Consider the following 19146-nt stretch of genomic DNA (forward strand, 5'->3'; position numbering starts at 1 on the left):
AGGGATACTAAACCCAAAATCAATAATTGACCAATTTTCTACTCATCGCCATGCCAAGGAGTTATCAAAGTTAAATTATCAAAACACTTTAGGAGTTCCAGGTTGGCAACAGATTTTCATATAATGGCGGTGGATAGAGTTCACTTTTGAATCTTCCAAAACACACACTATGAAACATCCAGGTAGCTCCATACTGCTCGTCTGTACTGACCCAAGTGTCCTGAAGCCGCCACATGAAAAAGTAGTTCGGAATGAATTAATTTGATTATTATTCTGTATTTACATCATACATCCAGTGGTTTACAATGACAAACAAACATCTCACAAAAAGATTAGAAGTGACACAAGAGCGAGTACACAATATGATGACCATGAAAATGTGCTTTGAGGTATTTAATGTGCTGATGAGGGGAAATAACATAAATAAAAGAAGGAGAAGGAGGAGTCGGTTGAAAATATTCAAATATGTGAAGCTACAGAACAAGACAAGAGCGTTTACCACATGTAGGGAAATAAATGGTTGGTTAGTATGTAAAAATCTAGCATTTCATTCACAGTAATTCAAAAGTGAGTATAGTGTCCCACGGACATTATATCATAATATTTTAACATATTTTAAAAACATTACAGTGGCGGTACAAAAAAATGGAAAATATTGAAAATTGTAGCATTGCAGTTGCAGTGGAAGATGAAACTCATTTTCCTTAAGGCGTTCACTGGTTGTGATTCATTGCCAGATGTTTGTCACAGTGTAAATTATAAACCATAAATATAGGCGATAATGATTTTATTTAAATAGGCAAATTACAAAGAGCTCTTCTTCTCTTACTTCCTCTGTAAACAGTCAAGAATTTCTTTTTTTCTTTTTATTCCAGATCAATATAATCAAGAAGGTTCACATCCTCAGAGTTGTCCAGCAGTTCATCCAGCAGTATCTGGTTCTGCTCAATGTCCTCAAACTGGGTCAGCAGTTCCCTCTGGACGGTTGGAATAGTCTTATATTCCACAGGCGGCGCTGGGCCGATGTCGACGGGCTGCAGTGTGACATGGGGGATGTCTTTATGAGGCGTGGCGGCCTCGCTTCTCTGCATCAGAGTCTCATCCATCTGGTCCATGTTGGTTTGAAGCGACCGGTAACTGGGATGATTGACAGCGAACGGTGACGTTGACCGGCAGGACCCGCGGCAGCTCCGCAGCTTCATGTCAATGTCCACCTGGTTATGTAAACAAGACTGTGAGGTGATCTATGTACTGTCAACACAAACTCTCACAGAGCACCAAGAGAGAAAAAAAAAAAGATACCAAATGCTCCAAAGAAACAGAGATATGACTCAGCTGATGAGCTTCCTCAAAATGTTTCTATAACTATTTTTTAAAGTATATTTTTGGAACTAAACGGCGCCCCAACTTTAATTTTTGTCTGTTGAATATAATAATGTTAATAATAACGGGGGTTAACATTTATTCAGGTAGATTTCAGATAAATAATGATTATATTATAGGACAAAATGACAATAGGAAATAGGGAATATAAAGTGTGATGTCATTGGCGTAAAGATTTACCTTTATGTTAATATTGGATCAGGTTGGGAAGGTTGCCAAGCATTTTGTTGAAATAAAAAGTGGGAACTAAACCATGAAATGCAATAAAGACGATGTCAAAGTCATTCTCATGACAGTGCAGCAGAATGTTAGAAAAACTTTGTTGGTTTGTTTGTAATAATTTGTTTCGTTACCAACGTTATAGAATAAAAAACTTCTTGTCACAACAAGTAAATGTAAGTGCTATACATTTGTAATTTGTCACAGAAATACCATCACATGTCTCACCTCAGCTCGATACAAGTCCTCAATCTGTCTCTGGACTTTGCTGGTCATGTCCTTGAGTTGCTGCGACAGACTGATCGATCGTTGCCGTAGCGACGTGAGATTCCTGGACAATCCCTCTGCTCGTTCCACAAACTTCAACTCTGACACTGGAGACAAAATTTGACATAATTGAATCGCTGATATCTCACTAACTCGTGTGTCCTCACTTTGTCCAGAACTGAGCGAACACTCTGAGTGAATCTTACTGTATCTGTTGACTATGACTCTGCGGTTGGAGTTGTAAATGCGCGTCGTCGTTGTCATGGTCTTCTCAGCCGCATCTTCGTACGTCTTCATCAACTTACACACCTCCAACAGTTTCCTCTCTATTTTGCTCTCCGTCTGTGAGATCATCCCCTGCAGCCTGCAGCCAGAGGGGCATTTAGAGACCTACGGAGAACACAGGTGTATCTGAGAGAGAGTCTCATGAAAGTATTTCTATCTTTTTAGCCTGTAGACATTTTTTTTTTCAAGCATGTGTTTATTAGTTTAATTTAGTTAATTTACAGTAAATCAAACAGGACATTCTTACAAGCAAGAAACAAAGCAAACCTTTTCTCCCTATTTACCCTCCCTTCCCTTCTTCCCCTCACTAAATAATTAAAACATTAAAACTGTAAAAACAAGATGAAAATAAAGCAAAAAGGATGGAATAATAATTATTATAAATAAGTAAATAAATAAATAAAAGTAGACAAATACTGATAACAGTTATTAGTCTAGTACGAAGAGGGGGGTATCATGCACCCCCCGGAAATATACTTCTAACCAGTGTTTCTAGATTGGAAAAAATGTGTAGAAAATGATGAGCTATGTTAAAAAGTTGTCAGAATGTCCCATGTATCATTTTTATGCAAATTAGTGCCGCCATTATCGAAAAAACCTAATTTCACTATATCTCAGCCAATATTGCAGATATCTGAACAAATAAGGTGTCTAGACCCATGTTTTGGGGGTCAGAGATCACAATAAAACTATTCATAAAGTGATCACATGTTGGTGCCATGCTAGTAAGCAAACCTAACCCTTTTACCAATTACAAGACGCCAATATTGGAGATCAAAGACCAAATAAGGTGTCTAGACAGAGGTTGCTGTGTGTTTAACAAGGTTTATTTGGATCAAACATCATAATAGAACTCTTCTTGATGTGACCACTCTTCTCTTTCCCATGCCAGATAAACAGTCAAGTAAATGGTTCTCCAATATGCATCACTCATCATCGTTTTCACTGAAATCTTCAGAGTTAAACTCATCCTCTCCTTCCTCTTTCTCCTCCTCTTCCTGTTCATGCTCTCCAGTGTCATGGGGATCAGCCAGTGAAGTTGGTAGGATAGGACCACAGGACCACACCGGTTTCAACACTCCTTCATCAGTCTTCATCCATCCCTGCCCCTCATCATAGGGTTTTGGTTTTTCCAGAATAGGTTCATCAGCTTGCTTGTACAAGGCGACACGGTAGTTCACACGTCAGGCATGTGGCTTCAGAGCAGAGTGGCATGGAGGAAGGCGAACCAGGTCAACATTAGACTTGCAAGTGAGTTTCTTGTCCTCCCCCACCATGTTGCGTAGCAACTTGGCACGGACAACATCCACTGAAGACTCACAACTCTGTCCAGACATCAGACTGGTGAATTGCTCCAACTGCCTCAGCATTTCAGGCTTGACACTCCAGCAGTCACTGAGTTGTCTGAATACGTGAAATCGGGGATTCTTCTTCAAGGGCCCCACCTTCCTTCTCCCTTTGATGGCACTGGTACAGTCTTCTCCACTAAACCCAAGAAGAGTGGTGCGGTGGTCTTCTCCCAGGGATTCTGCAATACTAGCCTACTACTGCCTGGCTTCTGGTGCACCTGTCCCCATTGATGTTGAGATGGACGTGTTACAGTACGAGCAGAAGCTGTGGGCAAGGCTGCTAAAGCTGACTTCATCAGACCCCTACAGTGTGAAGATCCAAGAAGCTTCTTTAACCCAACACCAACAACTTCTCAACATCTCTGAGCTTGCAGAATCCCTGGGAGAAGACTACCGCACCACTCTTCTTGGGTTCTATGTGTTCAGTGGAGAAGACTGTACCAGTGCCAAGTATATATTTTTGGCTTTTTCATGCCTTTATTTGACAGTACAGTTGAGAGAGACAGGAAATAGGGAGGCAGAGAGGGGGGGAATGACACGCAGGAAAGGGCCGTCCGATGTGGGATTCAAACCAGGGCCACCTGCACGAGGACTATAGCCTCAATATATGGGGCGCCTGCTTAACCCACTGCGCCACTCGACGCCCCGGAAGGTGGGGCCCTTGAAGAAGAATCCCCAATTTCACGTATTCAGACAACTCAGTGACTGCTAGAGTGTCAAGCCTGAGGTGCTGAGGCAGTTGGAGCAATTCACCTGTCTGATGTCTGGACAGAGTCGTGAGTCTTCAGTGGATGTTGTCCGTAGGGGAGGACAAGAAACTCACTTGCAAGTCTAATGTTGACCTGGTTCACCTTCCTCCATGCCACTCTGCTCTGAAGCCACATGCCTGACGTGTGAACTACCGTGTCGCCTTGTACAAGCGAGCTGATGAACCTATTCTGGAAAAACCAAAACCCTATGATGAGGGGCAGGGATGGATGAAGACTGATGAAGGAGTGTTGAAACCGGTGTGGTCCTGTGGTCCTATCCTACCAACTTCACTGGTTGATCCCCATGACACTGGAGAGCATGAACAGGAAGAGGAGGAGAAAGAGGAAGGAGAGGATGAGTTTAACTCTGAAGATTTCAGTGAAAACGATGATGAGTGATGCATATTGGAGAACCATTTACTTGACTGTTTATCTGGCATGGGAAAGAGAAGAGTGGTCACATCAACAAGAGTTCTATTATGATGTTTGATCCAAATAAACCTTGTTAAACACACAACACAACAACTAGACACCTTATTTGGTATCTCCAATATTGGCGTCTTGTAATTGGTAAAAGGGTTAGGTTTGCTGCCAAGCATGCCACCAACATGTGATCACTTTATGAATAGTTTTATTGTGATCTCTGACCCCCAAAACATGGGTCTAGACACCTTATTTGTTCAGATATCTGCAATATTGGCTGAGATATAGTGAAATTAGGTTTTTTCGATAATGGCGGCACTAATTTGCATAAAAATGATACATGGGACATTCTGACAACTTTTTAACATAGCTCATCATTTTCTACACATTTTTTCCAATCTAGAAACACTGGTTAGAAGTATATTTCCGGGGGGTGCATGATACCCCCCTCTTCGTACTAGACTATATATGATGAATTTCAAGGGTGTTTCTCAGGACATTATATCACACAATCTAGTCCCTCAGAGCCTCCTCCTGTTGAAGCAAATTACCAACATTAACATCATGGGCCCTAGTTTCGTCGACCAGGTGAAGTCTGTGATCAGCGCAGCTTCGCCACGCCAACGGGGCGTGGCCCAGGTCCATTTCGCAAGTTTGGTGGGCCGCGCAGTAAGACTTAGACCGGCGCAATCCCTCCCCTCGTCCCTCCCACCGGCGCAAACGGCAAAGAGGGAGGAGAGAGGGCGGGAGGGAGACAGAAGGAGGAGAGAAAGGCGTGGAGTGGGTTTGACACAGCCGAGTCAGATCTTCACCAATCAAAGGAGCTCCTCTCCTCACCTTTAACTGCGCGGCGGGTGATGCGCGCTGCAAGTTTGTCATTTTATACTTGGACATGGACGGAGGAGACAGCGACGCCAGAGGCCGAACCTCTCCCAGGAGGAAACAGCTGTTTCCCCGGAGGTCCGAGCTCAGAGTGACCAACAATGAGTTTACTAATAATAATACAAATATCCTTAATCAGGTTTGATCTGATACACTGAGAACCCCTGCCCAATAGTATAAGAAACAACAACTAATAAACTAATAAAGAAACTCACATTTATTCAAACCCTGTGCAAGATGATGAGACAAAGATAAACAAACACCATGCGTAACGGATGAAATCCGCGTAAAGGACGCTCTCTCTCTCTCTCTCTCTCTCTCTCTCTGTCCGTCTCTTTTTTTCTCTTTTTTTTCTGTGATAGAGATGCTGAGTATACTGTAGTAGGCTATATACTGACTATCTGATACCGAGGCAGTGGTGGTGGACTAAGAGAGATGAAGATTTGTGTTTTGTTTTTCATTACGGCTGCCTGATGCGGTCGCTGGCGTTAATGAATTAATAAGTAAATAAATAAATAAATAAAGCGATCATCACAAGGGCAGAGTGGTATCTCAACACGGCAGCGACATGCAGTCATTCACCCTCAGTCCTGCTTTTGGGACATCCACAGCTGCTTTTCAGTGCCAGTTCGTCCCTGCTGTGTTAATTCAGGTGGAGTTTCCATTACGCGCCGACAGCCTTTGATCTCTGCTTTGATCTGACGTCAGATGTGACGGGACAATCTATATAGATATAAATTCACGTGTTGATTCCGTTAGTTGCATTAAATAGTGGTTATTGTGGATATTTATTGCATTGAAATGTGTCTGGAACTGTGGAGATCTGCCTGTGAGGTCTTGGTGATGTGTGCTTCGCGCTGCGCTGAGATTAGACCAGGTTGGAGGTGGCGAGCTTTCAGCGCAACTTCGGTGGGACATTTTCCCACGAAACTTCCACTGCACCAAGCAGAATCTGTGACGCCTCCCCCTGCTGCGCGGCCACGCCTATCTCAGCGCAGCGCGATCTACGAATCTTCCAATCTGACTTTGCGCTAGGCTGCGCTGGTCGAAACTTGCATTAGACTGGCTGCGCTACCTTGCGCCACCTGCGCTGCGCCAGCAAACTAGGGCCCCATGTCTTAAAAAACTTATAAAAGGTCTTCAGATGTTATCAAAAACATGATGTTTCCGTTTAATAATGTACGTTATCTTTTCCAATGCCATGTTTGATGCCATCTCTTTAATCCATCTCCCAATTCTGGGTGCATCAACGTTTTTCCAATAAGGGAAATTATACGTTTAGCTTTTAATATACACATATCTACTAATCTAGATTCTTTACTTTGTAAATATGGGATAGTTGGATATATGCCCAGAAGGAAAAGCTTATATGATCCAGTGGTAACTTCTTAGTTAATATTTTATCGATCATGTTAATAATATCTTGCCAGAAGGATTTCGATTTTACACATTCCCATATACAGTGGTACAACGTTCCTCTTGCTTCATTACACTTAACACATGTATCAGGGATGTTATTGTTAAACATGTGGAATTTGACTGGTGTTATGTATGTACGCATCAGCCATTTATATTGAATACGTTTCAGATTACTATTAATCGTTTGTTTTTGAGCTTTCCTGCATGCCTCTTTCCTGTCTTGTAGTGATATTTCATCAAGCTTGTAGACATTTAACTGTTTAAGTCAGTTTTCATTTACTGAAAACAATTATACAACAAACTAATCCATAACAGCTGATGAGTTGCATTTGTATATTTCTTACCCAGTCGTCATCTGAACACAGGGGGGCATCTGATTTTGCTTGACACTGTTGCTTCCTACGTGTCCAGGTGTGACTGAGGGACTGTCGGCCATCTTTGTTCTGCTGCTTCAGCATCCCACACACTGCAGAACAAGACCAACACAACACAAACACAGTGGAGTTAGTTCACCATCAACTGAGCTCAGATTCAAACATAGAATATGTGTTTACTTTGAGGTATTGTTGTGTGATTTATGTGCAAAAATCTTTTGTTGTTGTTTTTGTGGAAACATTTTTAAAAATCAGAATGTGATATCTGCTTTGTGTGGTTTTTATTATTTTACACATTGAATAAGTTACTTTGTCACTTTGTTAATTTACCTGAACACAACCATCGAAAACAGAAACCGCAAATGTTTTTGCAACATCCCTCATAATGTCTGCAAGAACATAATACTGTGAAAACAATACATGTGTATTAATGGTTTTCAAGTATGTATGCAATGTAATTGGTGATAAATGAAAGAGAAAATGATTTTATTCAAAACATGTTAAATTTTAATACAATTTTCATTTTATTTTTTAACAAATAATTTGAGACTTCTTCACAGTGGGATTTCAGACACTCCTTTGAGCAAATCCTAGTAATCACTAAGAGTAACTTGTATTTTATTTTCTTAAATAAATGTGATTCAACAAACCTTTAGCATAATGTTAACTTTGAAATGACGTTGAAGCTGTAAACTGTGTGCAAACCTTTTCAGAACAGACGGTAAAATCTGTTTCACAACAAAAAATAAACACAACGAAATACTGGGAAAAACAGTTTCTGTAGATAAGCTACAACAATTTGAACCCCTGTAACTACACACATCTGATCTCTGTTTTATTTTACCATTGGAGTGGTTTTACTTTATTGCAGTGGAATTAAAGTGTAACAGTGTTGTAAAACAATATTTAATGAAAACTTCTACACATTTCAAGACACAGATCTTAAGATTTATTTTTTTCAAATACTTGATATTACTCATATTACTATCCAAAAATGTGAGTCAGAGTCAAATGTTAGTTCTTTTGGTGCAAAAAATGTACAAAATAATAATAGAAAAAGATTTCTTCTACTTTTGTGATTTGTTAATTGAACTGAAATAAAGGCACAAACCACTGGAGCTGAAGTGAACATTGAATCTTTATTGATTGAGCAGAGTTCAACAAGAGGGGGGGAGATCATCAGCCGTTTGGTATTGATCTAACACACAGGTCAATGCCGTTTACACAGTAAGTGATGAAATTACAAATAAAGATACATGGACACTGTTTGACATGATTTTGAAATCACAGCATGTTACCCACACAGTCTGAAACCACCTTTGATCTTTTGTCCTCAAATATTTTTTCTGCCCCTTTACCGTTTGTTTTCTCTCAGGCTTGTTTTTTTTGTCTGTTGACTATTTTGTAACCAATTCTAAACCAACCAACCAACTCGAAGTATAAAAGTGTGTATGTGTGAGTGTTTTTTAGGAGTCAATTAAAAAGTGTTTGGTCGGATAAACATCCGCACAGTTTTCAGGCTGTAATTGGGCGGTTTGTACGTCACCCAGACGACTCCATTTTCAATCTCGTACGGTGTGTTTTTCTCCGGGTCGTAGGAGCCTCTGTAATAAATCCCGTTTAAGTTAGCCGCCTGGCAGTTGTTGTACCACCACCCGCCCCCGTACACCTCTGCGCAATTCTCCTCCCACTTATCGTTGTCTTTGTCAAAGGTGCTGAATTTCATACCGTTGTGGGACAGAAAAGACGCCATTTCGGACTTCGGCATCGTCAGAGCGTCACCGGCGTCCCCGATGTAGCCAGACACATGCAGCGGGTAGCCCTCCTCCTCAGACCCCACCCTGACTGTGTACTCTGCACTTCCCGTGCCCCCCTCCCAATCCTCAAGCTCCACCTTTAGCATGGTCTCACCCTGATTGGTCAACTGGTGGAGGTTCTGGTTGCCCAGCCAATATTCCCCTTTGCCCAGCGCGTCGACTGCGCCGAACCCGTTGCGGTATTCGGCCCAGGTGCGGTTGAAGCTCACCGCGCCACTCTCTCTCTGCTGGACTAATAACCACCCTCCCATTAGCCCCTGCTGCTGGCAGTAAACCTCCACTACCCCCGTGGAATCGATGCCGCCGGGTTTGACCTTAAACAGTCCGTTCGTTTCCCCATTGAGGTGCTTCTGGTAGGCGTCAACACAATCTGCAAACAGAAAGGGGCACAACCGCAGACCGCGAGTTAGCTTGGATCGGCTTGTTCTTTGGTTGGGCAACCAGAAATGTACTGCTGTGGTAACACCGAAACTGTCCCAATAACATGACTACCATTTGGTATTCAACCTATTTTCTGTCAATCTTCGGGGGGAACTGCGGTTTTCTGTTATTCTACCAGGACGCTTTGATAGACCTGGGAATCAAGGGGCGGCTGGCGATAATTAGAAGACGTACAATGCGAGTTTGGTTGGTGACTAGTTGGGATTCAGACAATCGGGCACTTTTCACAACAAAATGAATTCACTAAGCTCAGTCTGTTTTTGTTGACATTCATTAAGGGAACACACAGCTTCTTTGATTACAACAAACTTCTTTAAGTGTGGATCTTAACAAACACACTGAATGTAAAAATCTTTACGCTCTCGCCACAAACAAAAACAAACTCTGTTCACTTCACACTTTTGGTACATAGGGCTTTGGACAGGCTAGCTGATGCTAAGGCTTGCTGTCTAGCTGAATGTGACACTCTGGGGCCGGTAGATTTTACTCCAGGTCTGATGTTTCGGTACCTTTTCCTACATAATCGGCCTCCCGCTCGACACGTGTGCTCTTCACACTCCGGGCGTGGAAATCAGGGACGTCGTCCTCTGTGGCGTGCGCGCCGAATGGGCCGAGGTCAAACCCGCCAAATGGATCCGCAAATCCTGTTTTGGTATCACTTGTGAGGCTTCCCTTGGTGCCGCCGCTGTGGTATGTCTTGGTCACCGACCCGGAGGAGGAGGATGTGTGGGTAAGAGTGGGGAAGAGGGAGCTCAGCCCCCCCCTGTTGCTGCTGCTGCTGCTGTCGGTCATGGCCTCACACTCAGGACCACCCTCCATCACTTCCTCCGTCCTCTCCACTGGTCCGTCCTTTGTGTGGACGATGGTCCTCCTGACGCTCCTGGTGCAGGTGACGCTTTTGGATGACACGTGGTGTACAGGGGGCTGATCGAATGTACTGAACCCGCCGCCAAACAAATCACCGTCACCGCGTCCTCCGATCTCTGTGATGGACTTTGATGGGGTGGAGGAGGAGGAGGAGGAGGAGGAGGAGGAGGAGGAGGAGGAGGAAGGGTTGAAGGTGGATGATGATGATGCGCCTGTAGCTGGAGAGTAGTTAGTACCTGGGTCCTTGGAGACGGTTGCCGGGGATGAGCTGGAGCCTTCCTGCTCTAGGATCAACTGGACGGTCCTTACCTGAGATGGGAAGACAGAAAAACCCCTTGACGTGAGTATGTGTGGTTCTGTAAAAGCCAGTCCAACCCCATCATACCTCCATCTTACAGTAAATTTACTTGAGTACTGTACTTGAGTACATATCCAGAGGATTTGTACTTTACTTGAGTATTAGATTTCTTTGGTACTTATTACTCTTACTTGAATACATTTCCAAGACAAATATTTTTACTTTTACTCAAATTAATTTCTAGGAAGGCTGAAAAGTACTCGTTACTTTCAGGTCTGCCCTTTTTTTTTCTAAAATCCTATTGGACACAAGCTGTGTTTGTCAAAGAAGGAAACCCTAACCCCTAAAAGCAGCACATCAGTGCAGCTGCTTTCAAAGAGTTAATTCTCAGAAACAAGAGTTAAAAGCTCCTTACATTCATTTAGAAAAAATTATAGTAACTCATTGATGTGAAAAATAAGAAATTTACTCTTACACTTACTTTTACTTAAAGTACATTTAAAAGCATGTACTTTTTTACTCTTACTGGAGTAACATGTCGACTGAGCTACTTTTACTTGTAACGGAGTAAATTTTGACCAGTAGTATTTGTATTCTTACTCAAGTGCTGGGGTCGATCTTTTTTACTATGTTTTAGTTGTTCTGTCTTACTTCTTTTTATATCTGTTTTAATTCTTTATCTTAAATAATGTTTGCTTTTTATGTTCTTATTTTTGCTAATATGTAAAGCACCTTGAGTTGTCTTGTTGCGGAAATGTGCTATACAAATAAACTTGCCTTGCCTTGCCTTGCCTTGCCTTGCCTTGCCTATTGCTCCGGTCTTGTGAAGTAAATAACATTGGAAAGACATTCTCACCTCAACTACTTGAACTACTTTTTTAAAATTTAAATGGAAACAACATCTAATGACTTGGAGAAGTGTCCAAACCCAAAACCAATCAAGGAACAGTAACAGAATAAGATGGTTGATCAACACCAGTGAACCAGGCGACACTTACATCAGGGAACATATCCTCCGTCGTTTGGGCTTGCACTGAACCGAGACCGGACTTGTAGATGTCCTCCACCACCACGTCCTTCAGTGGCCGGCTCTTCATCACGTACAGCGTCCCCACAGACTCGATGTTCTGAGGTGTGCGCGAGTCCAGCTGGGTGACCTGGGACACGGACGGAAAGACGAAACAATTTTTGAACCTGATACTGGATGTAAACAAGACCAGGGACTGGTTTGAATGAACCAAGTAAAAGTGTAAGTTGATGGAAAATCATAACTGTGACTCTCCAGAGAGAAATAAACAGTTTCATTGAAACTTCTTCATGAGATCTGGCTGTTGTAGAAACTGGGATGAAAGATTGGATCTAAATCCAGTGGGACACAGCAGGTTATTAGAGATTGAAGTTGTGTATAGAATTGGAAGAATTGCCATTGAACAAGCATGGCCATTGAGCTTCAATGGAAATATTTCAGTTTTTTTGTTATTAATCTTAATCGAGTTTTGGTGCTTTGTGCTTCTATATCTTTGGACTCTCTGATGCTATTTTGTGCATAAACCTGTGCAGCTTTGAGTTTTTTCTTTGAACAATGTTTAAAGGGATAGTTCACCCAAAATTGAAATTTCACTCATTATATCTACTCACCCTCATGTCGACTAAGGGCTGGGAGAAGTTTCAGAGTTATCCGTGGCTTCTCTGAAGACGCTTCTCGAAGCTCCTCTTCCCGGTTCATCAAATTTGGACAAACCGCGAAGAGGAACTTCGAGAAGCTTCCGCTACAAAACAAGCTTGAAATATAGACTTATTTAATTTTTTCCGGGACAATTTGGCATTTCGGGGCTTCAATACAAGATGGACATTACATACGAGCAGCATGGAGGTACAGTGTATCTGGATGTTTTTTGGTGTGTCTTTTTGTTACGAAGACAGTTGGTATCCATTTGCAACCGTCATATGGACATGCACTGCTACGCCGAGACCCCCTGTAACTCAGAGAAGCCATGGAGGACTCTGAAACTTCTCCCAGCCCTTAGTCCACATGAGGGGGAGGAGATATAATGAGTGAAATTTCAAATTTGGGTGAACTATCCCTTTAACTCCAGCCTTATGTCCCGGTTCCTTCAGTCAAACAGGAGATGCTGCTCCTACATGAAGGTGTCAGGTCTTCTTTACCTGTTTCTCCAGTGAGACGTAGCTCTCGTGGTCCACCTGGTACTCGCTGTAGCTGCTGCAGGATCCCTTGCAGGAGCGGAGCTTGATGTCGATGTCCACCTGACAAGAAGGAGACACAGTCGGACATGAGCTTCCTGTTTGTTGTATGAAAGTGTGAATGTGTGTTGTTGTTGTTGTTGTTGTTGCCATGGTGACTGTCTGCGTACCTCCAGCCTCTGCATCTCCACCACCTGGTCCTTGACTCGGTCCTTCAGGGCGGCCAGGATCCTCAGCTGTCTGTCGATCTTGATTTTCATCTCGGTGATTCTCTGACGCAGACCCTGGGCCATGTCGTAGTAGTTGTTGTCGTGACCTGGTGGACGAGGTCACGTCAATATTATTATTGTAATATTTTTTGTTTTTTATTGTTGTGGCTGTGAGCTGTGAATATTTAATGTTTTTAAAAATATATATTATTTTCACACAATTTCACCCTTATTATACAATACTCACATCACATTATTGACATTATTATGTTATTATCATTGTATACATTACAACTGATTCGAATAATGTAATGATATACACAGAACATGTCTTTGTGATTGTAATGGATCATCTTATTATTGTGTAATCTGATGAAGTCCTGAAAATAATCTGATTTTTCCATTCAAAGTTATTTTTTTTGAAAGTTTGAAATCAAAACAGCCATTTTAAGTCTGACTATTTAGTTTAAGAGTAAGATGTAGAATATCCTGTAATTTTGTAACAAAAAAAAAGGAACTTTTCCTGTAAATTCACGAGTGTTGGAGAAAGAAAATAAAATATGTTGTATATATAGCACAAAATCAACTTTGATCTGAATTTAAAATACCTTATATTTCAGTGTAACAACATAAACAACCACTATTTCTCATTATTATTATTAAGGTATAAGCAGGCTTAGATTCATTCCACAAGTTTGTGTTTTTTGTATTCATTCTTTTCGTTTTAATGTAATGACTTTATTTTCCAATGTGGCTAAATAAAAAAAACGCAACAACGACACTTTTGTAAAGTGTAAAGTGTAAAAATACACTTTTTAAAAATTCCTACCCCTTTTTAAATCATGGTTTATATATTTTTATACTATTGCTAATAATATGTATGCACAAATATCCATATAAATACATAATATACATTACATAAACATTCATATAAATATATAGCAATGGAAAGTCTAGATAACCCCGCCCCCTCATTTGAATATTGCAGCATGAAATAAAAGAGCAGTGAAATAAATGTGACCTTAGGAAATAAAAGTCGCCGGAAATAAATGTGACCTTAGGAAATAAAAGTATCAGGAAATAAATAAATGAGGCGTTAGAAAATAAAAGTCTCCTGAAAAAATGAAAATGTTGTTTAAAAAAAATAAAAATAATAATCTATGTATTTATATTTCATTTATATCTATTTATCATCTTATTTATTTAATTCGGGACTCGTTTCATCGTTACTCGCTTTCCATATTCATAAACATTCATATATATAAATATATAGCAATGGAACAGACACTCACCAGAGTCGACGACGAGCTTCTCCTTCAGGTAGTCGTAGGTCTGTTTGGACACCTGGTCTGCAGAGCGGTGTTTGGCCCGGTTCTGGTCCAGCAGGTCACGGATCTTCTCGATCCTCTTCAGCATGTTGTGGTCGTACGTGTCCATCAGACCCATGACCCTGCAGCCCGACGGGCATTTAGGGCCCTGACGGAGGAACAAACAGAAAGTTCAGATGCTGCCGTCATGCTACAGATAGCTGTCACGATTACTTGTTTTGACAATTAATCGTGGTATTAAACGCCACAATTAATTAATCGCAAAGATTCCTAAATACCGTCACTTTCCAAAAAACATGATGGTGGAACCATATCGGCAGATGTGCGCAAAAATAAAGGTAAATGCTCAGATACTGGTCCAATTATCTAACGTAACATGAATTGGTAGGAATTTAAATGTTAGCGTGTCATTTTTAATAATAAAAAAAAAGAAGCAAAACAAAACAAAAAACGATATAATTAAAATAAACGCAAATATTTGGTATCGATAACAATTTATGACCTGAAACATTTCCCCTGGGGGATTAAGAATTGGTCATATATTAATAGATACTTGAAACATTTAGTAATGTAGTTAATATTTTGACTGTATTTGATTTTACACATTCATGGTGTTGTGAAATTAATTAGTGCATATTAATAATCGTGATAATCGTAGTACCGTGATTATTTCTCTGACAATAATCGTACCAAGAAAAGTTATAATCGTGACATCCCTAGCTACAGAGAGATGAAACAACATGAAGATGCTGCTTTGTGTGTGTTTACCCAGTCGTCGTCGGAGCAGAAAGGCCACTCCTTCTCCGTGGCGCATTTCTCAGACCTGCTGCCTTGCTCCACCGGACGAGCTCCTCTGGGGTCCAACAGGACCTTGAGTTGGAGAGACGGAAAGAACGTTAAAATACAGACACTCTAAATTCATCTTTTTACTTCCTTTTCTTTTCCAATTTTAATTAGTGTCAAAAGAATTACATTAAAACAAAAAACAAAAAAAACTGAATCACATCACTGAACAATGAAACAATCTGAGTCAATCCATATTGAGTTTTGGGATTGATGCTATTTCATGAATTCATTTTAATAAATAATTCAAAATTATTGATCTGTTATATGAACATGTCATTTTAAATGTATATTTCCATGAATCCCCCCCAAAAATTACATTATTATTAAAAATATTTTTTATCAAGCTTTTCAATAATAATGTAAATGGACCAAAATGAAATGAAATTCTTGAAAATTCTTATTTTTTTACCATTAACACATTTAAACAGCTATTTATACCATACCCAAATTTCAATACAGATAAGTAAATTATAAATATTAATTTCTCTGTGATATTTGCCGGTTTGTTTTAATATCTTGACATAAAGTCTAAAAGAAAGTCACATATAAGTTCATATATATTGTTCTGTTAGTATAATGCCTGTTAATTTAGAATGACTAAATATTACACAGAAAATCCTGTAAAGCTATTGGCATACAACAAAAAATTACTTTAGCATTACAGTCGGTATTAAAGCAGCAAAAATGATTAAAAGAGTAAAATAATATGTTGAAATGCAAAAATTGCAAAAAAAAAAAAAGCCAATAACCCTTTAAAAAAAAAAAAGCAAAAAAACTTGATATAAAATGTTTGAATAAGGTTTCTATTAAAAGGTTGTTTGAATTTTAATAAATTTAAATGAAAAATGTAGTAAACTCACAGCGGTGGAAACCACACAAATGAAGACGAGCGCGCTGAGTTGATGCATCTCGGTCTCTGTCGTTCTTCCTCTGGATGTCGAATGTTTCTGCGACGGCGCCGATGCTTCATTTTGAAGCCTCGACGTCGTCCGCCTCAAACGGATGTGTGACTCATCGAATCAGAGTTGAGCAACTTTGTGTTTGTCGTACAGTTTTGTCACAAAGTCCACACACATACACATACACACACTGTGTCAACTCAACTGCAGGATTTACCAGAAGTGGACACACACAACGTTTCTTCAAAGTAAACAAGGACAAACTGCACTGACAGTTTAAAAAAATGATTATGAGCCAGTAATTACACACAAATAAGAACAAATGAATCAGTGCAGAAGGAAATAAATGACTCACTGAGAACGTCTTGTTGCTTTAGTCATTTCATTTCATTTCATGCTCTTCTCTTTGCTTTTGTTTCATCACCTTATTCGATGTTGCAGAGAAGATGAATAATGACAAAAATAAGAAAATAATTAAACACATTGAATCTTGTTTTATCTTGCTGTTTGGTTTGTGTCACTTTTGTTTTCAAAGTCAAATTATGGTAAGTACTTTTTAATTTCTTTTTAAACTTAAAAAAAAAAGAGGGAATAGTTGAATATGGAGCTCAGTTTGGCGCGGACTCATGTAAGTGTTAACAATAACAGATTATTTTGTGGTTGTAGCTTCAAAACTACCTGTTCAGATAAAGCATACTTGAATAAAAGCTGGATTATTCTTTTAAATATCAATATATTTCACATACAAACCTAATCAGTATCTGAGATAAAAACATGTCATCAACAATGAAAGTTGAAGTTAAATCATTACAGATGTGAATACAAGTGAAACTTGTGAATTCTGTGTCACTTCTGATATTGTTAATGAATTAATTTGATATATTTAATCTCCAGCACTAGAATTCCTCATGTTCCCTGTTGAGTTTGGAACAAAAAGCCATTTCCAGGTCGTCACATGAGGAGCTGAGGTCAGTTTCATGGAGACGGGGAATGAGGAGGAGAAGGACGACGCAGCAGCAGCGCCACCTGGTGGTTAAACACCAGAGAAAGAAGAGTTTGTCTGCGTGTGTGTGAAGGTCATTTAAAGCTGTCGGCTCGACCAGCATTTCCACCACCACTAATAATAACAAAATAACCATAGAGATAAAACCATATATTTATAGAAAATGGAGCCATTAACAAGTGGTAACGTAGATTCATCCACATTAACATGAGACTTTTTTATAACCAAATAGAAACTCCTCGTTGTCCCTTTAATCAACATTATTTCTCTGAGGACTACATATACTATACGTAAAATAAGACTCATCACATTAAAAAGTAGCTTGTTTTTAGACACTTTTTACTTTTTTCAAGCAGATTTTCACTTGAAATAAGTAGAAAAATCTGACAGTGGAGCAAGTTTTTCTTTCTTATTACGAGCACAAAAAACTTACTTTGACTGGCAGATTTTTCTACTTATTTCAAGTGAAAATTAGTTTGAAACAAGTGAAAATGATCTAAAAACAAGTTAATTTTTAGGTGATGAGTCTTATTTAAAGTGGAAAAAGATTAGTTTTGACTAGAAATGAGACATTTTGACAAGAAATAAGACAAATATTCTTGGTAAGATTTTGAGTTTTTGCAGTGCAGGTCGCAGCCGTACGGTTTCTCGCCCGTGTGTCCGCGCTCGTGGACGACGAGGTGCTGCAGGAGGCGGCACGACTTCCCGCAGTGGGAGCAGCGGTGCGGTTTCTCCCCGGTGTGGATGACCCGGTGCTTCTTCAGATTGTTGCGGTCGCTGAAGGCCTTGCCACACAGCGAGCACTCGAAGGGTTTCTCCCCGGTGTGGGTGTAGCGATGCGCCGCCAGCGACACTCGGACGCGGAAGCTCTTGGAGCAGACGCCGCACCGGTACGGTTTCTCTCCCGTGTGGATGCACTCGCACTGCAAAAACTCAAAATCTTACCAAGAATATTTGTCTTATTTCTAGTTAAAATGTCATTTCTAGTCAAAACAAATCTCATTCTACTTAAAATAAGACTCATCACATTAAAAAGCAGCTTGTTTTTAGACACTTTTTAACTTTTTTCAAGCAGATTTTCACTTGAAATAAGTAGAAAAATCTGACAATGGAGCAAGTTTTTCTTTCTTATTACAAGCACAAAAAAACTTGCTTTCACTGGCAGATTTTTCTACTTATTTCAAGTGAAAATTAGTTTGGAACAAGTGAAAATTATCAAAAAACTAGTTCATTTTTAGGTGATGAGTCTTATTTTAAGTGGAAAGAGATTAGTTTTGACTAGAAATGAGACATTTTGACAAGAAATAATACAAATATTCTTGGAAAGATTTTGAGTTTTTACAGTGCGTGCTGCTTCAGCTTCACCGGCTGCTTTTAAACTTTTACCTCCAGACTCAGACGCTCCTCGTCGCTCCGATGTGATGACGTGTTTCTGTTTACGCTGTGATTGTGTTTTCCGAACCCACTCGTCCTCATCTGAAACACTTCCTCTTCTTCTTCTTTTTCTTCATCACAGGAATCGATCGATGCTCCGAGCTCACCGTTCAGACCGTTCAGCCCTGGGGTTTTCATACAGTCCACCAGGAGGACGGAGATCTCCTTCAGAGCGAGGAGCGAAGACTCTGGAGGTTAAAAATAAAGATAAAGTTAATTTATGAAACACTATGAAAGCTGCAAAGAGGTCGACATTGGGAGTTGATAGTTCAGCATTTAGTCAAATCCTCCTCTCACCATAATCCCTATAGTCATAGCAGTAGGTTCATTTCCTTTAATTATCGGTGCATGTTGTTTTAAGATCGGCGGAGCAGAGACGTGAGCTGCTCAGTGAACACAATGGAAGTCATCAAACTCATCAAACTACACAATCCAACAACTCCAAAACACTC

At 40.2% G+C, this 19146-nt stretch overlaps 2 protein-coding genes across 2 annotated transcripts; both read right to left on the minus strand.

Annotated features, from left to right (window-relative positions):
- Window positions 1-378: 378 nt before the first annotated feature.
- Window positions 379-7874, minus strand: LOC311001356 (fibrinogen alpha chain). The gene is made up of 4 exons (XM_083992430.1): window positions 7321-7874; window positions 2076-2259; window positions 1831-1976; window positions 379-1214 (listed from the first exon to the last, which is right to left on the minus strand). The coding sequence occupies exons 1-4, from the start codon at window positions 7432-7434 to the stop codon at window positions 867-869; spliced, it is 792 nt and encodes a 263-aa protein (XP_083848556.1). The 5' UTR covers window positions 7435-7874; the 3' UTR covers window positions 379-866.
- Window positions 7875-8470: 596 nt separating this feature from the next.
- On the minus strand, window positions 8471-16375 carry fga (fibrinogen alpha chain). Its single transcript, XM_083992371.1, has 8 exons — window positions 16219-16375; window positions 15281-15382; window positions 14477-14660; window positions 13146-13291; window positions 12940-13038; window positions 11772-11930; window positions 10118-10784; window positions 8471-9537 (listed from the first exon to the last, which is right to left on the minus strand). The coding sequence occupies exons 1-8, from the start codon at window positions 16264-16266 to the stop codon at window positions 8828-8830; spliced, it is 2115 nt and encodes a 704-aa protein (XP_083848497.1). The 5' UTR covers window positions 16267-16375; the 3' UTR covers window positions 8471-8827.
- Window positions 16376-19146: the final 2771 nt, after the last annotated feature.

Source organism: Trachurus trachurus, assembly GCF_905171665.1.
Source record: "Trachurus trachurus genome assembly, chromosome: 18".
Lineage (NCBI taxonomy): Eukaryota > Metazoa > Chordata > Actinopteri > Carangiformes > Carangidae > Trachurus > Trachurus trachurus.

Bases quoted from the DNA above. Each gene is read 5' to 3' on its own strand.
- LOC311001356 (XM_083992430.1), bottom strand. From the start codon at position 7,434: ATGCTGAAGCAGCAGAACAAAGATGGCCGACAGTCCCTCAGTCACACC. The intron at 2,260-7,320 runs GTAAGAAATATA...TGTTCTCCGTAG, and splicing joins TGTGTTCAGATGACGACTGG to GTCTCTAAATGCCCCTCTGG. The intron at 1,977-2,075 runs GTAAGATTCACT...TTTTGTCTCCAG, and splicing joins AGTCATAGTCAACAGATACA to TGTCAGAGTTGAAGTTTGTG.
- fga (XM_083992371.1), bottom strand. From the start codon at position 16,266: ATGCATCAACTCAGCGCGCTCGTCTTCATTTGTGTGGTTTCCACCGCT. The intron at 15,383-16,218 runs GTGAGTTTACTA...CTCCAACTCAAG, and splicing joins TTTGTGTGGTTTCCACCGCT to GTCCTGTTGGACCCCAGAGG. The intron at 14,661-15,280 runs GTAAACACACAC...TTCCTCCGTCAG, and splicing joins TCTGCTCCGACGACGACTGG to GGCCCTAAATGCCCGTCGGG.